Consider the following 26650-nt stretch of genomic DNA (forward strand, 5'->3'; position numbering starts at 1 on the left):
AGATGATACGCTTGATCTGTGACACTGCATCATACAAAGTAACTCTGGCCTAATTTCTGTTAAACCGAGTCACCGGCTGGAATTTAATTGGGGGCAGTAGAAGATAGGAGGGATCAAGCAGGGCAGGCCTCAAAAAGACAGGACACTCGACAACATCATTATGTTACAGTAGAAGTCAGGAAAACTTAAATATGAAAACTACGTTCCCTCAAAAAAACTTTTCATTACAAAATATGTGGTACCTCTCAGCATATTATTCCTAAGCTGATAACAGTCAGTTGTTAATTTTCATGGCTGTGATTAAATGTAATCGTTAATCGTTTCTCTTACTGGACAATCATTAAAGTGTGTATTTTCCAGGAGTGTGGGTAAGGATTGTATTTCATTCCCTACATAGAAATACAATCACCTTTGTGGGCAGAGTCATCTCATTTTTATTTACTTTTTCCTTCCAAATGGCTTGACAAAATGTCAAGATCACAGAATAAAAGCAAAAGGTTCTCTCAGGGTCTGACGAGGATGATATCAAAGCTTTTTTTCTTTTTTTTCTTTTTTTATTTTTGCTTTATGTCCGGCTAAACAAAACTGTGCTCTCTAGTCCTCGCTGTCCCCCGTGGCCTTTAAGTTCCTATTTCCAAAAAGACACTGATAGCATGACCTCTCACACACATAAAAGTGGAGAAAGTGATTCCAGTTCGCACAGTTGAAAGCACCAGGGCCTGCATCTGTGAGACTCCATTGTTCACGATTGCCAATTCTATAGCTGCTTTTGAATTTCAAAGGCGGCTCTGAAGCACTTTTGGCCAAATGTTGGCATGTTGTCTTGGAGGGGAGGAAAGACGCGGAAAATAGGAGCAGACAAAATCTTAAAATAACAAAACAGCCAACTTATTTTTCATAAATACAAAACTGAAACTGAATACATACAGTGGCTATATAGATCTGGTATAAAAATACAATATCTAATAGATGACAGATATACTGATACAACACCTGTTTCATAATAAATTTCCAGTTGCATTTTTTGCAACAAAAAAAAAACACATTGCACATATTCATATTCATTTTTTTCTATTAAAACATACTAAACACTTGCATTCTGATGAATATTTAAGCTTCACATTTAATAGAACCTGTATAATTATCATTGATGTATGAACAATCAGCTCTAAACAATGTATGCTAATCAGGACAAACTCCGGTGCGGACATCAAAGCAGTCACAATGGAACCAGCGGCAGGAAATGGCCATGAAGTATTAGCTTCAATAAAACGTGCTTAAGGCAAACTCGAAGCACAAAAGGATGTCGTCGATTCAGCTGCTGATAAGCTTATTTTAACATCACTGCTGCCTATGTACATACAGATTTAATTGGGCTAATTAAAATCCACTCAAGGCATAATGCAACTTCTAATGAAATAAATAATCTAGAAGAAAATAATTTAACACAAATTAATTCTATTTTTGTTCTAGGGGAACCTATTTCTTATTTTGGTTTATAATGTTCTGTTTATATAGTATTATAGAGTATTGGCAAACCAATTCCCTGCAATACCACATAAATAAATATATATATATATATATTTATAATACTACAAATGTGTATATAATCAAATACAAACAATACTAAATAAAATATGATGAGAATAATAGTAGCTATAGAGGGTTTGTGTCGAGTCACGTGAGGGTTTGTGTCACAATTCCTTGCGTTTCTGCACCATTCACAGCCAATAGGTTAAACTCCCTCCAAAAAGCCTCCCTCCAATGTCTGTGAGGGAATCATCTTATCAGGAGCACGGACCTGTGAGTGTAGCACAAGTGGAATATTCATACAGGGCCGTCCATAAGGGGACAGAATGGAAAAGACATTCCAGCACACATAAACTAGGGGGGCCCATGAGTGTATGAGCGTGGATAATGGTGTTTGGCTTGGGGGGGGGGGGCATTTGGTCATATTTTTCTGGGGCCCAGGGAGCCATGTCTTTGTGTAGCCCTGTATACATACAGGAATGCAGTTTCTGCAGATGAAATGAATTCTTTCATACTAAACCGGTCGCATTAAGAAGCTGAGCAGAGTTTTAGCTAGCATATTAAAGTCACATTCATATGTACCATTTAACCTTTTGAACTTTATCATGCATGAAATACAGAAAACGATTCACAATAAATGGCAATCAACATTCTAGGCGCCTCCAAATATATTACAGTACCACAAAATCTTACTGTTCCAAATATACGTCAATTTTCATTGCCATTTTTTTAACCAGACTCAGTTCAAGGCATTCTGTTATAAGCCCTATAAATGGTAGCTATTATGGGATTCGTTTCTCACCTGTAGAAGCGAGCTAATTATAATATGACAAATGAAATCACATTTGAGGTATAAAACCTTCACTGTCTACTGCAACTGGCATTACGAACAAACATGATTTTGCCTTCTAATAACTCTTAGGTATTTATTGAAATAGCAAGGCTTATGGGGGTATTTTTTTGTAACGTTGCCATTCAGATGTCACTATCTCCTGTGAGGTGACAACTTTGCCATGTCACTATCTGCAGTGAGGTGACCAAGGCACAGGGGAACCCTGGGAAGAATTTTTCCAAATTTACCTGTAGGGGGAATCATTCCTGGTGACATGAGACCGGGCACTGAGTGTGGCATGATGTGTGGATTCTCGGGTGACGTGACGCTCTGTGTCCTCTTCGGTGGGCGTCCAGGTCTCGAGCTGAAATTGAAATAAGGTATTTGGGGGGGGGGGGTGTTACCATTTGAACTACCTTAAACCCCATTCCGTTCTAAAGACTTAACATGTACTGTAAATAATTTTTTTCAAGGACAGTTGCTTTCCGCAGCTCGACATAATAGACTTCCATTACTAATTAGATTACACACTGAATTCATTTCCTTTATTGAAGATCAACCGCTTCTGGATGCATAATTCATAGCCTGTACCTCGTTACCTGCTCCAGTATTAATATCCAAGCTCTGTTTGAATTGCCTCGTTTGCATATGCTAAAATCCAGCGTGCAGTTTCAGCCCAAAAATTACATGTTAACTTGTTTTAATTATTGCAGTCATTCCACTATTGATTTATGAGATTTTTAAAAACCAAATATATGTCGTTCTGTAATGAATGATATTTTAAGGTTCTTCAGGAAATTAAAAGGCAATGGGTGCCTAAGGAAATGTTCTGCTAGCTTGATTTAATACCGCAGCTAGCTGGAAGGTGGTATGGGGAGTGATTCAGACCTGTGCTACATTTCTGATGGAATGTTTTATTACTTTACATGGCTAACCAAGTATCTGAGATGATAAATGAGGTCACGTGCTCATGCTTAAAGTATCATAAAATGTCTTTGTTTGCATTTTTTTTGTTCTCTTTTTGAAATCTAAGAAGCTAAACATTGCATTTCATTAGCAACACCTTGGGTTTAGTGGACAAGGAGTCAATATCCATTTAAGTCACAAAGAATACATTTGCAACCATTGTCCCCACAATGTAATATATAGCTGGGCCACACACACACACACACACACGGGCCCTCTGAAACTGCTTTAGATAAGTTAATATCCCTTTTATTTATTTTGCATACGCTTTTATCCAAGACAACACGCAATTAACAAAGCAGGTTTAAGGCCCTTGCTCTAGTGCCCAGTGGTGAAATCAATCTGCCAACATAAGGGTCTGAAAGGGATTTGATGAGGATTTGACCTTAGGCTTCCCGCATGGCTTCTGAACCTACACACCGCTGAGATGCGGGGCATGAAAATATCCCACAAGGAAGTAAGTCACCAACCAAGGATACATACATAATTGCTTTACCTTGTATGAAATGATCAGTGTGATGAAGATGATACGTGACTACCCCCACAAATTTGTTTTCCCTTGATTTTAGTGAAATTTAATGAGCTGCTTTTGTATTTTCTCATGTAAAATCGTCAAAAAAAAAACAAATTTAAAAAACAGGCACTATCTAACTGGCTAAAGCCAAAAGAAAACTGTCATCTACATTAAGGGCTGTCAAGCTTTTGACATCCACGGACCAGTTTACCTCATACGAAAAAGAATTATGGAGCAGTAAAACAGCTGGAGAGTGGGTGGGCAATCAGCAGGTCGATCGGCGATTTGATAACCTTAATCACTTCGATTTTATCTCAGATGTGAACAGAACAAAAAAAATAAAATAAATATATATATATATACAGTATATACAAAATCCCCAGTGTTTCGCGTCCACGGACAGGTACCGGGGTTGGGAACCCCTACTAGACATCGCCATCTTTAAGATAAAATACACAAGAGAATTTTTTTCTATCTTTAATACCACTTATTTTGTACATACTAACGCAATGAGAAAGTGGCGCATTCGGAAGAGTGATGCTCGAGCGCTCTCTCGCTTACAGGGCTAGGGTGAGTTTGGGATTCCATTTCAGCCCTTTATTAGATTTTAGTACTTTCCTCAAAGCACATTACTCACAAATTACAGGGAAAGAGGAGATGAGAGCCAGCTCAAAAGGGAGATGTTTTGAAATGTAATTCTTATTTCTATAGAAACACCTACTTGATCCTATGAGGAAAATTGCACATAGTTTTACTGTTATCACTTTCAATTTACTCAGCTGAATTATTTATGAAAGGCCTCGGTGGAGGTATGTAATGATAAAAAGCTTTTGAACAATGTCAAAAGCACCAAAAGTCAACGAGACCAAAATGCTGGTGCTGCACCCACTCCTCAGTTACACACGGATCTCTGGATGAAATCTTACAATGTGCATTTAGTCAGGGTTTAAAGCATTTAGCTGAGGTATTAAGTTACACTACAGGCTTTCGCAGTGATGATTTGTACATCGTTGGGCTTCTGTTGCGGGTATGGAATCAATTTCATAGCGACTTAATCAAATAAATAAATACTTTGCTGTAAGAGAGGAAGTATACCATGGGGCATGTGATTGCTTCTTCACAGAATCGGTTTTGTCAAAATTATATTCTATATCATCATTTACACATGTACATTTCATAAACACAGCAGATCCACATACTGCTTTGACTCCACACTCTATGTCATTTGCCTTTGATCACTCATGTATCATATTTTAAGTGTTATGCATCAGAGTGTACAGGCTGTGTTGGCTAATAGTATTCTACTGCAGGGATTTATTTACTGAAAGTCCTTTATAATATAGTACAAACCATTCTCCAATTGCTAATTGCCATAACTTTCCAGAGAGACTCTGACAGTGTGAAAAATGTCACCGAAATACCATCTTAAAGGTGCCTATCATCTAGACACGGATGTTCTTGCGAAGTGTAATGACATTTTCATCTTTGAATTTCGCCACTACATATTTTGAGTCATAACTCAGCAAGGACATTTGAAGTAAGAAGCTTCAATAATTAAATTTGAAAATATTTCCATTTTTAGTGTAAATTTCGCCGATAAAAGTAATTTGTTGTTTTTATATTTAACTTTAGTTACCTACATATTGACTATCAGCACAATAAGAAAGCACTGGAACACGTTTATGATTACAGGATTTTTTTATTTTATTTTGAGGTGTCAGTCATTATGTGTTTTCAAAGACTTCCTGGTAGCTTCCCGTGGAGTGAAAGATCGGTATTTTGGATTCTGAGCAGTAGTCACAAAAATAGCTTGTTTATTTGTCAAATAACAAGAGTTAACTTTATAAAAAATTGATTTCTACAAAAAACATTCCCACAGATTAGGAGCAGTGCAGTAGTATCATGGAGACACAGGTGACAGTTTAGGATGCAATACTGACCATTTGGCAGTTGCAGCTTGAGGACACTAAACCAGAACGACTCCAACGAGGACGCCTGGATTTAGTTTTGCCCCAACAGAAATTAAAACACCAGTTCTTTTCAAGAACTTATGTGTTGAAAGCACATTGTCTTGTTGATCCCATGCATATAATTTATTTTAAATTTACATGTTATTATAGCATTATGTGTCCTATAGTACAGTACATTAATGTAGCGATTAATGTATACAACCTGGTGCAACTGTAAAAATGTACCATGTGTCTTGTTTTATTTTGTATATTTTGAATATGCACAATGATATACAGTACTCCTGTCAACCAAATATGCAATGTTTCATATTCTTTCATATTATTTGAAAATATTACATTTAGAAGAAGAAGTAAATATGTACAAATCTGTAACCTCCCTTTAAATGTGCAAGAACGGTGAAAAGCAAATAGTGCTGAACTTTCCCTGAACCGTGTCTCCTTTAATGGACTTCATCCATGTCGACCCAGCCGTGAAAGCAGGAACCTGATACTATCCCTACACGCTACTGCCGACTAATGCAATCAGATTATAGTCAAACAATACACTCTGCGTAGTTCACATTTCAATGCACAACATTAGAGCACAACAGCCCATGTCTATTAATCACTGCTTGAGTTCACATTCTCTGCAGAATGCCCACATTAAGTTAAATGTTTAATGATAGACCAGACTGTCGCTAAACCTTAAAACGATGCAATACTTAGCTGTTCCGTTCATTGAAGTTCTTGTATCATGCTATTTCTTGCATCTTTTAACACATTCAATAGGACCTTCAATGAAGCTATAATGAACGTGTAACTGTCTTTACATGTGATTAAGTACTGTACTATTTTGCACAAAAATTTTAACTACCAAAGTATTGACGCACATAACAAATTAATAAATACACATTTAAATTGTAAGTGGATACTGTAATAACTTATCTAAGGGGAATACGAAAAAAGGCCCATCTAAACGGCTTCTTTATGGCTGCCAGAGTCGTATCAGTAGTGACTGCTAAGAAAGCCCAAGGTGAAAATCTCCTACATTAATACTGTGGTCACAGCACCACAATTCCAATAAACTGAACTCTCTGTGGAGATTCGGGAATCACTGCAACTACTCCCTTTGGTGCAGACACACTATATGCAATCGTTTTACATGTTAGTTTGTATTTCCTTTACAAATGAACCCCAATACTGGCCACAGTGAATGGAACAGGAAGTGCAATATGTCTATGGGCACACCTGCATGGTTATCAGCCACTGGTTCTTGCACCAGCGCATCTGCTCTGCTGTCAGAGGCCAGTCTGGAACAACTGTCTTGTAGCAGTGACCCTCACTGCATAAGCAAAAGACAAAAACATTGCACAGAGGCTACTAGGTTCACTAGCTACTTAGAAGGACTTAGAAGATTCCTGGTGCCAGGGAAATCGAAGGGTCTTAATTTTGGTGACTAAAATACTATGTGGAATTTAATTTAGTCCATAACAAACACTTCATTTTGCTTTTGTAATAAGAAAAGCAAAATGAGCTGAATTTCTCATATGCGTTATTGCACTTAGTAAATCGTTAGTAGATCAGCAGAAGTTGCTTACTCTTATTGTGTAAATGTTTTCCAAAGTGCTTTCTTCTTTTTTTTTATTTAACTGATAAGCCACTTAACCTCAGAGTGGAAAGTACTTTGTCCAGCTGCACAACAGACAACAGAACTTTGTAATCCTGCTTGTGTGTAATTTCCACAAGTAAATAATGTAACTTGGAAAGAAGAATGTCATGTACTGTAATTAGTAACTTTAATCAATTAATTTTGCACATGATTATGCAAAAGTTAAATGACAAGTGGATATGACAAGTGGAAATGACACACATATATATATATTGTGTGGTCCAGGTATAAATTACAATTCCCCACAATGTGATAAAACCTGTTATTTTGACGTTGTGGGGACCATTTTTTTGGTCCCCACAAGGGGAAATTCTGTTTTATCTGTGACTGCAATCAGAAAAGTAAAATGCCAAAAGACTTGCATTTTGTTTGGTTACTTATGGTTAAGCTGGGTAGGGGTTAAGGTTATCATAGTAGGGATTAGGGTTTTGTCCATAGAAATGAATGGATGGTCCCCACAAAGATATGAATACAAACGCGTGTGTGTGCGTGTGTACACTATACTGAGTTCATTTTAGAACATCTAATATCAGGAGGTCTCTGCATTATGTTCAGTAAATCTTTTATTTACCTGTAACTGAACTCTTCCTACCTTTAGTCAACTAGCTATAATGATTTAAATGCGAGGTTATTTTAAGAATCGATCTGTATTTCGCGGTATAAGTATGTAGACAAACGTTTGTTGTTACAAACCACTAGGAGTAGCTATTTTCATCCACACTAAATATATATGGTGTGTATATGTTAGTGCAGCGCTCTTAAATCTGGCCCTCGATTCCAAATCCAGGCCTTGTTTTCTGCTCTCCTTGGTAGTTAGTTTAATAATCACTGATTCTGATTGGTCAGAGGCTTCACACCTGGCTCACAGGTAGAGGAAGGCTGGAAAACAAGCAGGGGACCGTGACCTGAATAGCCCTGTGTTAGACTGTTTTATCACTCACATCAAATTGTTCATCATTTGAAATGGCTTTTTATTTAAAATAATAAAAATACAAATGAAGGTGATCAGTCAATGCTTCCTTAATGCATATTGAAATGCATATTCAAACAAATTGATAAATAGACCGCATTTGTGAAATTTTACAGGAGGACAACACTGGGAGGTTTCAGGTACAAGTAGCAAGAATGCAAAGCCTTGCTGGCATTTGTTTGCGAAGGTCCTGTAACATTTGGTTGGTTTCCCATATTTTGATTAGGCAGTAATCACCTCTTTTGTTTGAAGTTTCAAAAAGGCCACCAATTATATTTAAACCATTTCCCCAGAGCATTTTACAATGGAAAGCAGCAGTCGTTATACCTCTGCTCCGCTAAATAAAGACCTCCTCAACAGTCCGCCAATCAGCCCTTATAAAATATTAACTCAATGTCAGTGCCCTTTTAAAATCTCCCACCTACAATTCCCTAATTGTTCCTTTTCTTTATCTCTGTGGAGCAGAAAGTAAATAAATTAACAAAATAGCTTTTATCGGACTGAATAACCTTTTAACGGAGGGATTATTACGGTTTATTTTTCATTTCTTTCGAAGCGATAGTGCAGTATGCCTCATTGATTAGTTTGCTGAGGTGGTGACCATTAATGAAGACAAGGTTTTATTGAAAATACAAGAGAGACTCTTTGCTACAAAATATATATTAAAAAACTGTTTATGTATTTAAGAGGCAAAATGTAGATTCACTGTTTCAGTTTAGTTTGATGTTTATATGCTGACATGCAAGGGCATTCCGTACTTTTGTTGAAAGAGATACACAATGCTGTTTATTTACTACCAGTCAGATAGGATTATGCCACAAGCAATAAGCCAAATGGCCAATGGTTAAAATTAATCAGAATAAAAAGCATGGATGCTATTTTTGAGATGTTACTTTACTTATCATGGGTGGTGACAATGCAGTTACTTCAGAGCAAAACACTATAATAAATTATTCCTAACATGTACATTTATCACAAGACACCATGATTAAAAACTCCACTTTATTCTTCTAAACTGATGATCATATAAATTAAAAACAATATAATCTAAGCTGTTCTTCATGTTTAACATTTAACTCTGATTTTAAAAACTTCTGTAAGAACCGTCAGAGTTGAAAATGGAAACAAAAACCGTTAGCTGGCTATCGCTATGCCTGTGCCATATTTACATGCACACTGATTTGTACTGAGTTGCTATTTCAGTTGAGTCTTGTTTATCTCCATCAGCTGTCTCTCACAGCTGTCAAATACTCCTCCAGCCTGGTTGTGGGTATCAGAGCTACGTGGGATGGATTATGTGTAAGCGCCTCACGGAAAACTCAGGTCTTCTTACCGCTAGGCTAACGGGGTCCTAAGCTAAATGTGTCCACTCCACAAACTGTTCATGTAAGCTGTAGCATTTAGACATATAACGAACCACTTTTGCAACATCACCCTTCCTGTTCCTCTTATATGTATAGTATGGTGCAATTAAAATGATCTGGCTGCAGCCACTAAACTGAATAGGCACACAAAACTAAGCCCTGAGTCTGGATAGGGTTTTTTTTCTGTATTTACTTTGTATTTATCATAAGAATCTGTGACATGTAAAGTATTTATGATTGGAATATTATTGTGTATTTTTAATTTGAAGGCTGGAATTATTTAGTGTAATTCATATTACTACTAATAATGACTGAACACACTTTCTACATCATTTGGTTTGATGAAGAATGCCTAATTGATTTTTTCTAATGAATGACATTCTTAATTACACTAATACTGTACCAAATGTTTTAAATCAGATATCGTTAACAGAAAATGCTGTTGATCAAATATATAAAATTAACAGTTCCAAGAAAAGTTGAGATAGGAAGATAAGATTTAATTTTTAAAAACTCCAATGAGAAAATAGAACAGCTCTTATCTTCATATTGTGAAAAAAATTTAATCTCTGTGCTTTGACTGATCTCTCATTTTCACGAACTGCAATGCTTATGAAACAAGTCTTCAAAACAAGGCTTTAAAAACTTACCAGTCAGGGTGCCTTTGAGGATATTTAATTAAAATCTAATCCTGCATTCATTAAGGCTCACATAAATTAAGCTGTCATTCATAAGATTTATGGATTCTCATTTGCATATTGCATACAATTCATCAATTACTCAAGTATGAAAGGAGCGCATTTCCCTTGGAGCAGCCCGCTACCCTGCCAACATTTGAAATGAGAAAAAGAGCAAGACTGTCAGGCATTCAAACAAACTTTCCTCACAATGTCTGCTCCTTGATTAATCTAATTTTCTAGCCATCCTTTACAAGATTGTACACAGTCCAGCTGCACTTTTCAATTATTTTGCCTGTCCTCACAAGAAACTTTTAATGGTAAATAAAAATGGCACACGTTTACTCCATTTTGAATACATCCACCCCCTTTTTTGAATATAGGGCACTGTTAACCTAACAAAATTCTAGCGCAAATTGACAAGAGATATTAAAAATACTTTTTTTTTTTGCCGATGATGTTTTGCTGAATGATATGCATTTATCACTGAAACATCTCTGATCACGGGAAATCTCCAGAGACGTGATAAAATGTCCAATCAGGAGGAAGTAGGTCCAACAAAAAATAATAATAAAATATGTCACTTTGGACACCCGTTTCTGGGAAACATAATGATACCAGCAAGGGTTTAAACAAGCCCCAGTATGTAGGAATTGCACAAAAAGGTTAGGAAATTAAACAGACAATCTGCAAACCATGATTTTAACCATGATTTTAAAGGCTACTACACTTAATTGTACTGAAAGTGACTTTCTGTCACAGTCATGACAGATTCAAAGATGCATCTCACATATCTAACTTAAAGCATTTCTGCTCATAAACAAGTCAAAGTAAATAATGTGTAATATGCATAATGCTTACACAACAGACAAAGACAAACTTGCCCTGGTTAAAAGATTAATTTCTAATTAATCCTGAATTCTGGCAGTGGAGTACACAAGCTATAATAAATGAAAATGAATCCTAAAGAGTATTAATCTGCTCCCTGTAGTATGGACTATGAGTAACAGAAATAAAGCTGCAGTTTATTAATCTTCCCCATTGTTTTGGGAAATTATGGTTGAAAGTCAGTTAAGATAGAGCTGATTGTTAATACTTTAATGTGCTTTTAATTACAATACTTATCAAAGGCAAAGACAAAAAATTGTGAACAATCTGCTGAAAGTGATGTACACACAATGTCCAAAAAAATCCCACCTGGGATATATTAAAACTTTGAATGTTTACTGTGATGTAAGCTAATACTTTCAAAGGTAATTTAAAACTGCTGGTAAGATCATTTATGTCTTCAGTTAATAAAATATCAAAATATGAATTTAAGCTAATGCCGATTTGCTGGTGAAGCCAAATATTTTATGAGAGTTAGAATGCAGAACTAAGTAAACATATTTCATTAGTGTGAGAAGCAAAACAACTGCATGTATCAACAAACTCCCACTCAGAGCACATGTTATTATTACCAAGGTTTGGGGACAGAGAACGGGACGAAAGCGTCCTCTAACAAACAAACACACTTTAGTTTTAAGTTAAACAGGATGTCCTTAATGACTAACATTAATTGGACCACGCATCAGAATCCTGCGTGAAAAATTAAACAAAAATGATCTGCTGTTTGTGCTCTTTTTCCCCCATTTAATAATTAATGAAATGTAAATAATGCTGTGGAGTCCAAAGCAATTCATTGTGGGAGAGGAATGGGTATGTTTATATAATATGTGAAACCTCTGTATGGAAAGAGGTTACAAGTTTGCCCTATTTTTTCCTGCTCAAAGTCAGAAATAAAGCCACTCATTTCCCTGGAGATCTTACGGCAAGAACAGATTGCATATTTAGATATTGTTTATGCAGCTAAAGTCATCCGTTGAAGTTCATTCTAACATGGGACTGATCAATCCTGCCAGCTGTGTGCTTAGCGCTATTTACAATAAAAATACTGCAGCTCAGTTTTATACCAAAGCAATCACCTTGGCAAACAGCATCTCTTCTAAGGATTAACACAACTCAGTGTCTTTTGAATGGTCTGCCCATGTGTGTACACTGAAAAGCACACGTGACAAGAAGAAAAGAAGATGACCGCTAGTTTTCAAAGCCACCACCCTAATGGTGAACTGATCAACAGTGGCATGTTGAGGGTCACCTGCTACCTAACACACAGGAAGGTGAGAAGATACCACCCTCAAATGACGTTTGCTTACTGCTAAGTCAATTGTTACTTTTTCGAATCTACAGATCCCTTTAAAAGTTCCCCTAAGAAAACACTGTCCTGTTAAGCAAGTCATCAAAGAAAATAGTTTGACTCAGCGGATCTAGACTGAGACTTGCAGCATCCTCACACATAATAATATAATTCTTAATGTACGAATAGACAAGTCATAAATCTTTAGCAAGACATCACTTGGTTTTTTTTTTTTCTTTCTCGTTTTGATAAATTGTTAGCTACATACCTGAAACTAAACCCTTAAACCTTCTCAAACCCTACCTTCTAATAACTCATAGGCACTAGGGAGGTGACAGCATGATGAATACCACAACAGACAGCTCCAATATGGCACAATTTTATCAGATCAATATCACACTGCAATATAAGAAAAGAGGGGCAGATATTAGTCTACACAGTGTATTACAGATGAGGTACATTTCTTCTCCATGTGCCCATACTGAACCCAAGCAATATTTCATAGGTGTCTGAAATGGTTTATACACTTGTACACACAGTGGAAACTAATCATGGCAGTGGTATCTGTTTAGATTTATTATTGCGCACGGAGCTTAAAAGGTTCTCGTCCGGCGTGAGTATGTACTTGAAAGAACAACGAGAGGAACGTATGCGCGATGCTCCAGCCAATTACTCAACAACTCCAAAGGTTTCATTACAAACCAACAGAGTAAGCTGATGCTGACATTCATCATGCAGTCACACATATATTTAAAAGGAATGGGATTATTTTTTAATGTGACATCCTAGGGCTTCAAAACCTTTAAAACCATCCCCTGGGTGAGATATTTAGCAGGCCAGTTTGCACCGCTCCTTCAACCTGCTTCGATTGCCTCAACTTCCGGGAAGCGGACAAGCACAACAGAAATAAACAACAAAACAGAGAAAATACAGAAATGATGACATGCAACCAAGCGTCAAGAGAAATTAGCAATGTGTGTCTTACACAAGTGAGTGATGAACAAGATGAATCCGAATTTCCCGTTAACATAAATGAACCGGATCTCAGCATTATTACAAACACTGTCCATCGTTTTCAGACGTCTGCAGGTGCTTCAAAAACAATTCGGGGGGGGGGGGGGGCGTTGGACGTGATTCTAAGCCACAAAGGGCACAAGGCAGGGGTACACCCTGGCTGAGATGCCCGTCCATCACAGGACAGGACACACACACACACACACACACACACACACACACACACACACACACACACACTACAGGTAATTTAGAATTGCCAGGTAGCCTGACTGCATGGGGAACATGTGCAGCATGAACAAAACCAAACAAAGAGAACATGCAACCTCCATGCAAGAAACGTAGGTGCATGAGCTTTGGAATGTGCCACTATTTCACCCACGGAAACTGCTCCTGTACACAGAAAGAAGAAGAATATTTGGGGTCACAGCACTAAGTAGCTGCTGTCTTTCTTTTCCTACCATGGGTGCTTTGGGCTGAATGCAGATGAGGCTCTAGAGGGTTGGGGTCATTTGAGAGTGAACTGAAGGAAGAATGAGACATCAACCTGAAAAACTTCTGGCAACAGTCTTTGCAGAAACATGCAAGTTTCAAAGTAGGAGAGAAACTAAAGTACCATATGAGCATGCTAATCAAACTCCATTTCAACTGTTAATTTAAACACAAACACAGACTTAAACACAGACTGACATAGTCAATGTATCAGTGGCGGTGATGTAACTTCCACAACACAAATATTTCGATATTTAAATATGTCATGGGATAATCATAATTATTGCTTTTTATAATAGATTCTTTCTTTACAATGGCCCGCAAAACTTATTATGGTAATGAAGAAAGTATGTATTCATTTAGATGCTTCTCAGGAACATGCAATAAATATGCAGCAGTTTAGAGTGGCAGTCAAATGTTTAAGCAATACATGACATTAAACATTTAAGACCATTCTCACCAGTATGTTAATGCGTGTAGCAGAGGAACTGATGTAACTAATGCACATTAAAATACTCTGCCTGCATGTTGCCAGGCTAGTTTGCTCAGCATTCCCACCAATACAGAATATTAAAAATGACTCACAAATTGATTCAATAATACCACCATGAGTCACTTAAAAAGTGCCGCTTCATCAAATATCGTATTAGCAGAAACGTTTGCGGGAACCAATTCATAGTTAATTCTGAGAAACAATGTGCTATGGCAGTAACTGAATAGTGTCAATTACAGAAATCCACATACCTGATACAATCACATCATTTTGCTACTTAATCATCTCTCAATGTTCTCAATGGTGATGGCCTGCATTGAATATGGAAGCTAGTTTTTCAATGATGTTTTTAGAAAATAAAAACAAAAATAAAGTGAATAGGACCATCCATTTAAAAAAATGAGACTGTAGACGTTCATAATTCATACCTCCTCTCACCAGGGGTTGGTCCTGGGGCCTCTTAGCTGTCACTGGCAATAGGGCCGAGCTATTGTGAGTGCTCAAGGTTCGTTAAATGCTATTAAAGGAACACAGAATCCCTTGTGCTGAAAACTTGTCAGCATTTCATTAGAGACTGATAAACACATAATGTGTAAGTGTCAAACAGAGTCCGCTCTACAACAGTCTGGCAGAGTGAGTATTTTGGGATCAGTTTGAAGCCGCAATTCCCATCTACAAGCAAATTACTGAGTGAATTAATATTTATTTATTTGGGATTTGTTACAGTAAGGAAATATATCTTTTGGGGTCCCAGGAAAGCCCAAAATTCATTACTATTCCATCAACAATCGATTTCTATCCATCTACTTATTCAGTACAGGGTTAGAGGGCGGAGCCTGCAGCTACAAGGAACACAATGGACATGATGCCAGTGCATCACACACACTCACACACACACACACTCACACACACACACACTCACACTCACACACACACACACTCACACACACACAATGAGAAATTCAGACATGCCAGTTCACCTAGTGGCAAGTCTTTTGACCTGAGCGGGAAACCAGAGACGCTGGAGGAGACCCACAGAAGAGATGGACGCCATGGGAAGGGTTCAAATCCCAACCCAGGAGGTGTGAGGCGATACCACAACCAACTCGATCATTACACTGCCTGTAAAGTGGCCATTTGAATAGGAAATAACACTGATCAAGGATCTACAAGAGGAGTAAGTACTGTACATGTACCTTAAAGGAACAAGATACATAAATACTGTAATAATATTTGTATTCACGGGCCAATAAAGTAGCCTGCAGATGTTACTCTCAGAAGCTAAAAAAAGTCAGTGTTTTTTATTATGGCTAATTAATATAGTGAGACCTAATCATACATTCTTTACATGTTAGAACCATTCAACTGGATAAGAGGTTTGGAAAATAAATGGAATTGTAACGTTTTACAGGAAAAATTGTAATGCGTTTCATTTGCACGCCTGCATTCTGAGTATCAATAAAGACTCTAATAATGGCTAATCTACATGAAATAAAGCCAAGGTTATTGTTGCGTAGTATTCAGACTCTCTAAAGAAGAAATAAGTACCAAATGAAAGGGCACATTAATGAATACATTGAATAACGGGCTAGAATACCAAGTGATAAATGTGTGTAAAATGTGTGTGCTTGACTGGGACTGCAGATTCACGTTAAGCCAATGTTTCATTACATTTAAATTGATCTTTGATTTAAATTTGACTGAAGACATTTCTGGGCAGCATAATATAAAGCATTTGCATCAATACAGTTACAGTATAACATTTAGGAAGAAGCCTTTAAGATGACAGTCTTCTCTGTCTAGTATAATCTTTTTGGAACAATTACCATGTGTAAGTAATCAGTTACTGAGTCTGTTAATCAGTTAATCTCCTTTTTTCCCTCTTGTGAGAAATATCTGGAATTAGATAATTAAAAACGTGTCAGGTGAAAGTCCAGCTAGCTTCCTTGCAGTATATGTTCTCACATTCCATGCTTTGTTCATCTTATTAACCTCCTAGCTGCACAGTGCGTCTTTAAATGAAATCTTTAGCCCCTTACATGTGAAATTAAAACCACAGTCCCTTGAGCGATTTTAATTATTCCTGTTCTGAAAAACTTCCACTTTGTCGGCCTTCTTTATTACAAAGTTACCCACTCCCACTCAGAGAGTGTTTTTTTTTTTCCAGGTTCTGTCATGCCTCAAGTCCACTGAGCCTTTTTTCTGCAGCCCTGTTAAATTCTCACCTTGCTCTGCCCTTATCATCAACCCATTCAGGCACAAAGCAAGGAGCAAGGGAGTGTTTACTTGTTTCCACAGTACATTATCTCACACATTAATCACCAAGCTGGAACTTCCAGACAACGGAAAATCTGCTACAATGCATCAAAATGCCCTCATTCAATGTTGGACTACGCCTGACTTTTCTAATACAGAAGCACAAAGCAAGACTGGTCAATAATGCAGACAAACACACACACACACAGACAAACACACACACACGGCCACACATTTAAACGGGCATGCTTTATTTATTATCAAATTATAATCAGAGAAAACACGATCCAGTATACATTAAAATTCATGGTGATTATTACATGGAAAAATGCACAAGTCAGTGTGTCTAATTACGCCAAATTAATTGCATGTAAATTGGACTTCAATTTGGACGGAAACAGAAGGTTCCTTTCACAGTGGCTAAAACGCAGATCCTTTCATGGATCTGTGTCTAGATAAACACTGCAAAAAATAATAAATGAAAATAACTTTTCTGTATTATTTATAAAGTAGGGACATTCATCAGTTAAGTTATGGCAATATTTTTGTAATCTACACTCAATGAATTTTATACAAATATTTCAATATCTATATATTTCATATATTTAATGTATATCTTTTCAACATAGGAGCGTTTATTGTAATATTTTCAAGTATCTTCATATTTTGTGTAAGAATAAAATGTATTAAAACATTAATTCCGCTTCATAAATTAAACTGGTTGAGTATAAAAACAGATGAGTTTACAAGTCGTGAAGATTTCTCACAGATGGCAGTCATACTATCTGTCTTTGTGATCATAAGTTTGAATGAAGCAACCTAACACATCAGTATGTTATAAAAATTACATTTTTTTGCCTACATTCATGAAGCGCAATTTCCAAGAAGTTTAATTAATGTTAATTCTGATATCACTGCAAACAATTCAGCGGCAACATCAGACTAGGCTATCAACGTCAAGAAATAAACTTTCAGAAGAACTGAAAAGTTTAGCTATAGGCGCGATCCATGCAAAGACAGAAACTAAGCAAATGAGAAATGCAAAAGTAATTGAAAAAGTGTAGAACGCTCATCCCATACACAGATGATTACAGAATTTAATTATTACTGCCATGTAACGCCAGTTCAGTAATTGTGAAACAACTACATCTTTGAAACTGTCTTTTTTTGTCTTGTGAAACATTGGTTGCTCATTGCTAAATATATAATGCTGTGCAAGTTTTAAAAAAAAGCAACCTTGCATAAATTCTTCAGTCCCATCGTTTAATCAAGAATCCCCTTCTGTTCAACTATATTAAGAAAAAATAATCAGCATTTAGTTCCAAATTTTCAGCATTTTCAGTCAAAACATACCCCAGACTCTTATCACAATATTGGTGCAAGTAGTGTTTTCACCTTTTTAAAAAAACAATTAGATGCAAGATAAGGCAGCCTTTGTTTTCCTCAGCTCAGCTGTGGCTTCTCAAAGAACACAAATCATAAATTAACTGCATTCTTTCCCAACTGTGACCTGCTCCACACAATTATGCCCTGAGGTATGAAACTTTCCCAGGCAGTTCTGGGCAAAATAATTAGACAGACTATAAAATAATTTGCACGTTTTGAAGCTATATAACTAGAGCTCTTTAAGAAAAAAATAAAGTTTTATAAAGAGAGAGCACAGCGTTGGGTAAAAAAAACTTGTCGGTGGAATACACACACACACACACACACATATACAGATAAGCTGTCTCTGCCATGCAGGTTATAATGAGGTAATGGACAACAGCAACAGCCATCATTAATGATTGTGTTTGCCGTCTCTCTCTAGCCTTCTTACAGCAATTAGCGTTTTACCAGATCGCCAAAGGCAGCGGTGTCAGTGGAAAAACATCTAAAATTCAAATAAATGAGCAATGTAAATAGTTAGCGAGAGTTTACCCAGTGAACAATACACCCTTATTAGAGACAAGTGAGAAAAAAATTTGGTGGGGGGACACAGTCGTGGGGGGCAGGATGGGAGACACAATGTGGCCCTTCTCCTAGAGCAACTTGTTATCAGGCGAAACGCAGAGGCCCCATTCAATCTGCATTTAAATACATTTCATTCCATGCACTCATTTGCATTAATTTCTCCCATTATATTTGGAAATGGTCAAATGTCTAGGCGGCACAATGCAGCAGCCTATCACCAGTGAGCGCAGCCCACACCTGATGCCAATTTAGCCGCTCAGATCTTTTCATTGCTGTAGCCCAGTCTGACAACTCTAGCTCTTCTCAGTCCAGGGGACTTTTCAATTGGATTTGCTTGTGGTGACAAAATTGTTTTGCTTGTGGAGAGATTTCTCTCTCTCTCTCTCTCTCTCTTTCTCTCTCTCTTCCCCCCCCCCCCCCCCTTCCCCTCTCCCTCTCTCTGACTGGGCGTCTGTTAGGGCGCCATGGGAAAATGAGAGCCGAATGATTCTCAGTGGCTTCTGATTTCCACTATTTGTTCAGCATTAGGTCCCACTTATCTCTCAAAAAAGCAGCAACATGTGGAGCAAAAGTGACAGGCAGACATGCAGACTCTCTAACGCATTCATTGTGCATGTAGAGCCGGCATTCAGGCTAGAGGGGCCCCTAGCAGACACATCCCAGCCCGCCACTGCCAGTTACCACCACTAATCCTTATTGCAATACAAAGTAAATATTTCATTAGATTTTCAAATAAACAGTTAGCCTGGACTAATCTACTATCTATAACGTGACAAGATCTATTACAGCTCATGGGTCCCTTTGCAAAGCAAAGTGCTAATGTGTTCACTTTTCTGCTTTGAAATCATAACAATTTAAAAGGGAAATCTGCAGAAATTCAATCACTGCATGAGCCATTTCTCATGATTACTGTGATATGAGTGTGAGATTTTGTTGCATTTATTTTAAGTAATAAGACAAACCATCTCAAATTCTGTTGTCTGGATCAGGATCAGGGCTAGTAGTTGGAAATTTCATCATTCCAACAACTATATCTTATCTTATAACTTATCTTTTAACAACACGGGTAAGACTGTTGTTTTAACTGAATTCCTAAACATTTTAAAACATCAAACAGAAAATCAAAAAATGCAGATGATCTGATGACAGACCCGATAATGGATGCATAGATGGATTTAATTCTATACTCTAAATACGAATGTAAGTATAAACAAAAAGAAAATTACTCTTATCATTGCTCTGAATTACTCTTAATGGCAGGTATGTGTGTATGTATTTTTGTTGACATTTCCATTTGAGCCTTAAAATAAAGACATACAGGGGAAAAGTTACAACGTCTTTGAATATGGAAATGTGAAAAATGGTAAACTAGTTTGCATGAAGGCAAATCGTGATATTTAAATCATTTCGCCTTCACAATTCTCAGGAAAATGAAAAACAGAAACACTCGTGGTTCCGGAGCGTGTTATTTAACAGAACAGGACACGTGTAACAAAGGCAACAGACAAGGCCTCCCTTATAACCCACAATAAAATGTAAGCAGTGGAAAAGAAATTAGCAAATGAAATAAAAGACGGGGGGGCGGGGGGGGGGGGGGGGGGGAGATGATAGAAGGATCTCTGCGCTCTCTCACTCATTAATCACTGCAGTCTTTCTGACCTTTCATTTGCCAAGGGCAGGAAGCGAGGAGGAGGCTGTCCGAGTTAGAAAGGGAAAAAAAAAACCACTATAGATATGCTAAGTCCAGAAGATGCCACAACACATCCCTAATGAAGAGTGAAATTAATCAGCTTCATGGGTTGTTAGATGAATTTCCCAGCCCCTAGGTGGTATCCACTCTTTTGGAGGCTTGATAAAGACAGATAGGCCCCTCAGCCATTTACACATGTTATCAGAGGTGCTACAGAGGCTAACGTTCCCTTGGATTTAAAATGTTTGCTACAAGATGTAACATTTGTGTTTAAGTAACCTTGTTTCGGGTAGCAGGAAACAGCCAGTCAGAAGAAAAACAAGCAACAAAAATATTTAGCCTAGAAAGCTAAAACAGTCGCTTTTATAAAGTAGTACTTAAATTGATATTCATATTCAGTTTGCTCTAGTTCTGTCTACAACACTGAGGTACATCCAATTTATCCTGGACATAACATCAGATCTGTGTTTCTGCACGTGCCAAATATGCGTTTTGACACTGCAAACCATCACGCGCTGCGTCAGAAAGCTACACATGGAAGTGAAGTGACATAACTGTCACTACTGGCAACCAGAAACTCACAGTACATACTGGAAGACATACTGGAAGAACCTGTGTGTTTCCGTCAGGTGACAAATAAATCCTAGCCAGTTCAGTTCCCTCCCTCTCTGGAGTTGCAGGTTCCCCTGTTGCAAATGGCAAATAACAGATTTAAATACTGATCTGAGCTGTAGAGCTCATTCTGCATATAGGGATTCACTGCTACAGACTGTCACACAAAGCAGCATATTTGAATATAATTAAATGATATTCAAATATATGAAATTACCCAAGAATTCCAGAACATGTGAATCTTCCAGGAATTCTATGGGTTCCATGGAGGTATTTATGCAAGTTGTTTATTTCTCCCCTGCTTATTATTGACAAATTATCATCTATCTAACTGATCCATCCACCCATTCTTCCACCCTTGCATCCATCTTCCAATCACGTATCACACTGCCAATCTGGGGCAGCATACAGCACAAGGCTTCCTGGGATATAGAGGATGCCAGTTATCTAATGTGTTTTATGTTTCAAAATAAATTTAAGATTGTATGACATCATTCTGTCTGAAGTTATAATAATTTTGCCAGCAGATTTTACATGAGAACAGGACACTTTAAAAATAGCTCATTCAAAAGCAGCATGAAATAGTCCAGTTTTCCATTTAAACAACAGGGAAAAAAGACCCTAACTCTTTAAAAGCATGTCTATTATTTATTGCTCTTATTTTAAAACTGCATCTGGGGAATTTATCAGTGATGAAAGAATGAAATGTTACAGCCTAGTCCTTTCTCTCTCGTATCCATTTGACCTGGCAGTCAAGTGAATTCTAATGAAACACAAGTGATGAAATAATATTTTCCTAAATGTGGTGCCCCATTTTAGCCATGTGCAATTAATTAAGTCCCGTAACCCTAGTCAGGAAACAAATCAAACGACGAGAAGACAGGATGGAAAATTACAAAGGTGCAAGAAAACATGATACTTCATCCCTCTGCCTAAACCTTGCATTGCAAACAATTAAAGCACTTTTGGATAAGGCGAATAAACATCACACTCTTGCTTTTTGTTACCAATATCATTTTAAGTATGCATATACTTTAACATTTATTAACTGCATAATAAACAAATGCACAACATGCAAACAGGAACGGCGTATTATACAAAAGTATGCTTATTTTGGCTGCTGGTGTTCTAAAGCACTTTAAAGTATTCTGAATTATTCAAATCACAGCGTGTTTTCTGTCGCAAAGATGCAAACTTAGTCTGTATGACTTTCAGTTGTTTTAAAAACAGCCACTTACATGACTTGAACCAGCTGGTTACCTAACATGTTATGATTTTTCATGTTAGGCTTCTTTTCACTTGTTTTTCTGTCTAGGCAACTTTGGGAAAACAATTTATGGCTGCTCTACAAAACACTTGACACTGTCAAAGAAACGAAAGCTAATTGGTGTCCATGGAGACCAAAGCCAATTGTATATCTACACAATGGAAACTGCAAGTTCTCTTGCACTTACAAGTACAGTTTACTACAGAGGCAAGCAATATGTCACTTTTACAGGTGTGATCCACACATTGACCTGAACCCTGTGAAATGCTCAATTACAGAGAAATTCAAGATAGAACGTTCATAATACTCAATGAAAGTACAGAACGCCACTGTTGTAAATTAAGAATAAAAATACTCCACCTCTATAAATATACATTTAAGCTTATTTTTAACCCTATTTGAGATTCAAGGTTAATTTAATCAGCCCATTTTTACTTCTGAAGTGCCTGCTCCAATTTAATTGGCTATTTTTATTGCCTCAGAGAGATTTTTAATTGAAACCAACAGGGATCTAACAACAACTGTGACATGCTGATGTCTGGGGAATTGCCATAAATACGTGACAAAATATGTGAATTAATAAGGTTAAGCCTTCGTGAAAACATTATTGTGGAAGAGTTCAAACCAAAGAAATAAGCAAAAAGTTATTCCATCTGTTAATTTTTTTGTAAGACACGACTGGACACCTTCATAAGATCAGATGTTTACTGAAGCAGGTTTCATTAGGCATGTTGTGTTGATTATACAGCAGCAGATCCTCTCCTGGGATTGGAACCAGTAACTTCCCTGTCACAAGGCCACTTGCTTAAATGCAACACCTCCACTGGTTTAACAGGAACAAGGATCAGTTCATTATTTTGGGTCATTTATATATTTTCTTGCTCAAAAAACACCTGGTAATTAAGCAGGATCCTAAATAGTTATTTAAAATATATTTTAAAAAATAGTTTTCCTCATTTAGAAGGAAAGCCTGTATTATACATATATGGCTTTAGAATTAAGAAGAAATAACATGTTTTACGCCATTTGAACTTTTCATAACCATAATAATAACCCCTGATGCTACTGATCTTCTCACCAACCATAACCATTACAAATGTACTCTGGACCAGTTTATTGATAAGAATACTTAATACTTCTCTTGCCATTATACAAAGCTATAAACCCTCACTATATTGCTGTGGCTACTAAATGTGACCTGACTCTTGCACACATGCTTCATTTCTTGTTTCTTTTTGGACTTCAATCACATCTATTGCTTTGGAACTCCAGGTAAGCATCTGGATTGAGAGTAACGTCATATTCCAGATAACACGGCATCAACTGCCGCTCAGGCCTATTGTGAACAGCTCTGGCAGGGAAACGCCTGTGGATTGGTTGCAACTGATCCACAGAATTCCCTGTGAATGAAAAAAAAAAATCAGACCTATTGTTCCACGTCGCATGAAAAAAAAATCATTTTTTGTTGCTCTCCTCTCTCCAGTAGTGATTGAACAAGGGTTAGAAGGCCCACTGGAAGCAGGGAAAAACAAAAAGCAAAAATAATCTACTGTCAGCAGAATGTTCAGTGAGTTCTATCACCCATACGCTGATAAAGAACGGTAGCTGCAAGGATTCTGCTGTTGCGTGAGGCTTGGTGGATTGGAATGCATGCTAATTACCGTCAAAAATGTGCTAAGCCTCAAAATCTCTGGCATTGCTCCGTACCTTCAAGGAGGACATGCCAGCGGAAAACAAAGAGCGGTGAATAGTGTTAAATCACGGTAATGCCACATCAACAAAACCATACAATTTATGGCATAGGTCTCAGAGATTGTTTTAATGCCAAGGTTTAATTAAAACAACATTGGTTTTCCATGTTGGTTCAGTGGAAAACATCTTTTTTTTTATGTGTTACTGTAAACATTCATGATAAATACTGGGAAATTACGAACAATTAGGCTTTCAGCATTGTAAAAAAAAAGAACTTTTATCAAACGAAACATCAAATGGCAAAAGCCGGAGCGTTACTGCCATTTAGTTAATCAGTAAACAGAAACACGACTTGCTTAGGAAATGAACAAACCTCTCCCCTTAAATAATTAATAGTTTCTGATTTCAGTGTGGCTGCTCTTAATGAATTCTTTATAAAACTGTGACGGGTCTTGAGCAACCAAAACTGTCTTGCTCCTGAAGATATCTTAATGGCGCGCTTTGCCCAAATTTGAAAAGTTTAACCTATGTAGATCAATGTGCTTCCTTATAAGAGTTTAATAAATTAAAGTACGGGAAGCTTTTTTCACTGTGCAGAAAAAGCTGATGAGACAGGTTTAGTTTAATCTCAGGCAATAGAAGTCATTAACCATTCTCCCAGGAATTAAAATATAGCTTGCCCTTTTCTTCTCTCGCTTACCATTAGCATCACTTTAATCTCCCAGCGTTTCACACTGCTATTTTAATCAGTACTTACTGCCTTTTGACAACTGAAGAACAGGCTTTTCTCCGACTCAGGCAATATCCTGATTTAAGAAAATGAAAAATGTGGGACATGCTGGAGAAGAGTTTTTTTTTTTTTTTTTTTTTTTTTTAATCAAATCACTAGAAACTAGAATGTGTGTTAGCGTCTGAATCTATCATGTTGTGTAAGTAGATCACAGTGTGCGTAAAGATTTAGAGACAATCTCTTTCATATAATTTTGTATATGGGTCATTTCATGTTGTGGGCCCTTTTACTTCCTGTGCAGTTGACTCAGGGAAAATATATAAGCAAAATATTATTTGTTGTATTACTGATTGGAATATAGCTCTCACATCAGACACGTTTCAGTGATTTTGGCAGATATAGGGCATGTTCTCAAAGGGCTATGTGATGTTTGTCAGACAGTGGTCTTGCAATGTTAAATATAAAATAAATAGAGTCATTAATCGATACAGTGAAATTATTACTGTTACACTCCACATGATAGCACATGGTTCATTGTTAAGAGAGGAACCATGCCAAACAGTATATCTATAAAGCATTAATAAAACTTAAAATATTGCATTTTTGGTATTTGTATAATATATGGTATTTGTTCAGCACCTGTGATGACAATGAAGTTAATCGACTTTCTGGCAATGCCTGGCAATGCCTTCCCCTTCTGCTGCAGGAACAATGGTACAGATATTTCTCAGAAAGCAGGGCTCCCGACAAAATTTACTGCATTCATTGACACTACTGACTCTGTGCCAATGAGCACTCAGAGGAGAGAACACAAAAGGTTTCAGTTGGTACATGTAGTTCCCCGTAGACCAGCGCGCTGCCGGCGATTGCCAGATCACGTGTCTTTTTTGTAACCTAGCTTAGTGGCTGACTAGGTCAGCGGCACAGGTGCCTCTGTCAGCAAGTGACACATATAATTTTCGGTACCGGAACTAGACACTCAGAAAAGTCCACAAATAGACACTGGATGACCTGCATCTACATTTATATTGCCATTGTTTAACGCATAATAGTTTGGGAGAAGTTATTTTAAATTATGCATATACAAAGCAATGACACGTCGTAGCTAAAATATTACAGAGCAGAGTGCAATTACAGTTCAAAATAACTTCACTCTGTTATGCAAATAAGTGGTAAGAATGGGATGGAAGAAGAGCAGAATGTGGTTTGGACATAACATGACTTTCTAGTTCTGAGGTTTGTTTCATACGTCTCACTATATTCTGACAGTGATTATACAGGATCGCAAATACACAAACATCAAATAGAACAAAACAGAACCCATTTCACAGAAGGCTTCTTAAATGTTTGTTCATAACTGGGAATGTACTATCAGATACACTTTGAAATATAAATACCATATAATACTACCTTAACCTGCCATCTAATTACCCTTTATCAAACATTTAAATGGTCATTACATATCACAGGTCAGGATTCACATAATGTTCAGCATCTGCTGCTTCACAAGAAGTATATATATTTTCACAGGTATTACAAATGCATATTCCAGGATCTAAATGATCCAAGAGAGTAGAATGCTAAGGTTTACAAAATTAGGATAAAGTTAAAATGTTTTTCACTTTCTGTTTAAAGAATCTGCTTTATATTGCCTGACTCCAAACTACTACAATATTAAATACGTTTCTAATAACAAAAGTCAAAACATTGATTATTTACTTGTGGTTTTTTTTGAGATTTTGCTACTATGTTTACTATGTTTCAGTCATTGAATATAGCTTAGAACTATAAAAAGGTATGCTAT

The 26650-nt window shown here is 37.1% G+C and overlaps 1 protein-coding gene across 2 annotated transcripts in view; it reads right to left on the minus strand.

Moving 5' to 3' along the window:
* Nucleotides 1–26650, minus strand: part of LOC111860541 (dachshund homolog 1) — a 109117-nt gene that overhangs the window by 52161 nt on the left and 30306 nt on the right. For both annotated transcript variants that reach the window (XM_023844383.2, XM_023844456.2), the window contains exon 2: nt 2611–2726. In XM_023844383.2, coding sequence (XP_023700151.1) covers nt 2611–2726 — 116 coding nt within the window. The remainder of the gene's footprint in view (nt 1–2610; nt 2727–26650) is intronic.

Source organism: Paramormyrops kingsleyae, chromosome 1 (genome assembly GCF_048594095.1).
Source record: "Paramormyrops kingsleyae isolate MSU_618 chromosome 1, PKINGS_0.4, whole genome shotgun sequence".
In the NCBI taxonomy this organism is placed as follows: Eukaryota; Metazoa; Chordata; class Actinopteri; order Osteoglossiformes; family Mormyridae; genus Paramormyrops; species Paramormyrops kingsleyae.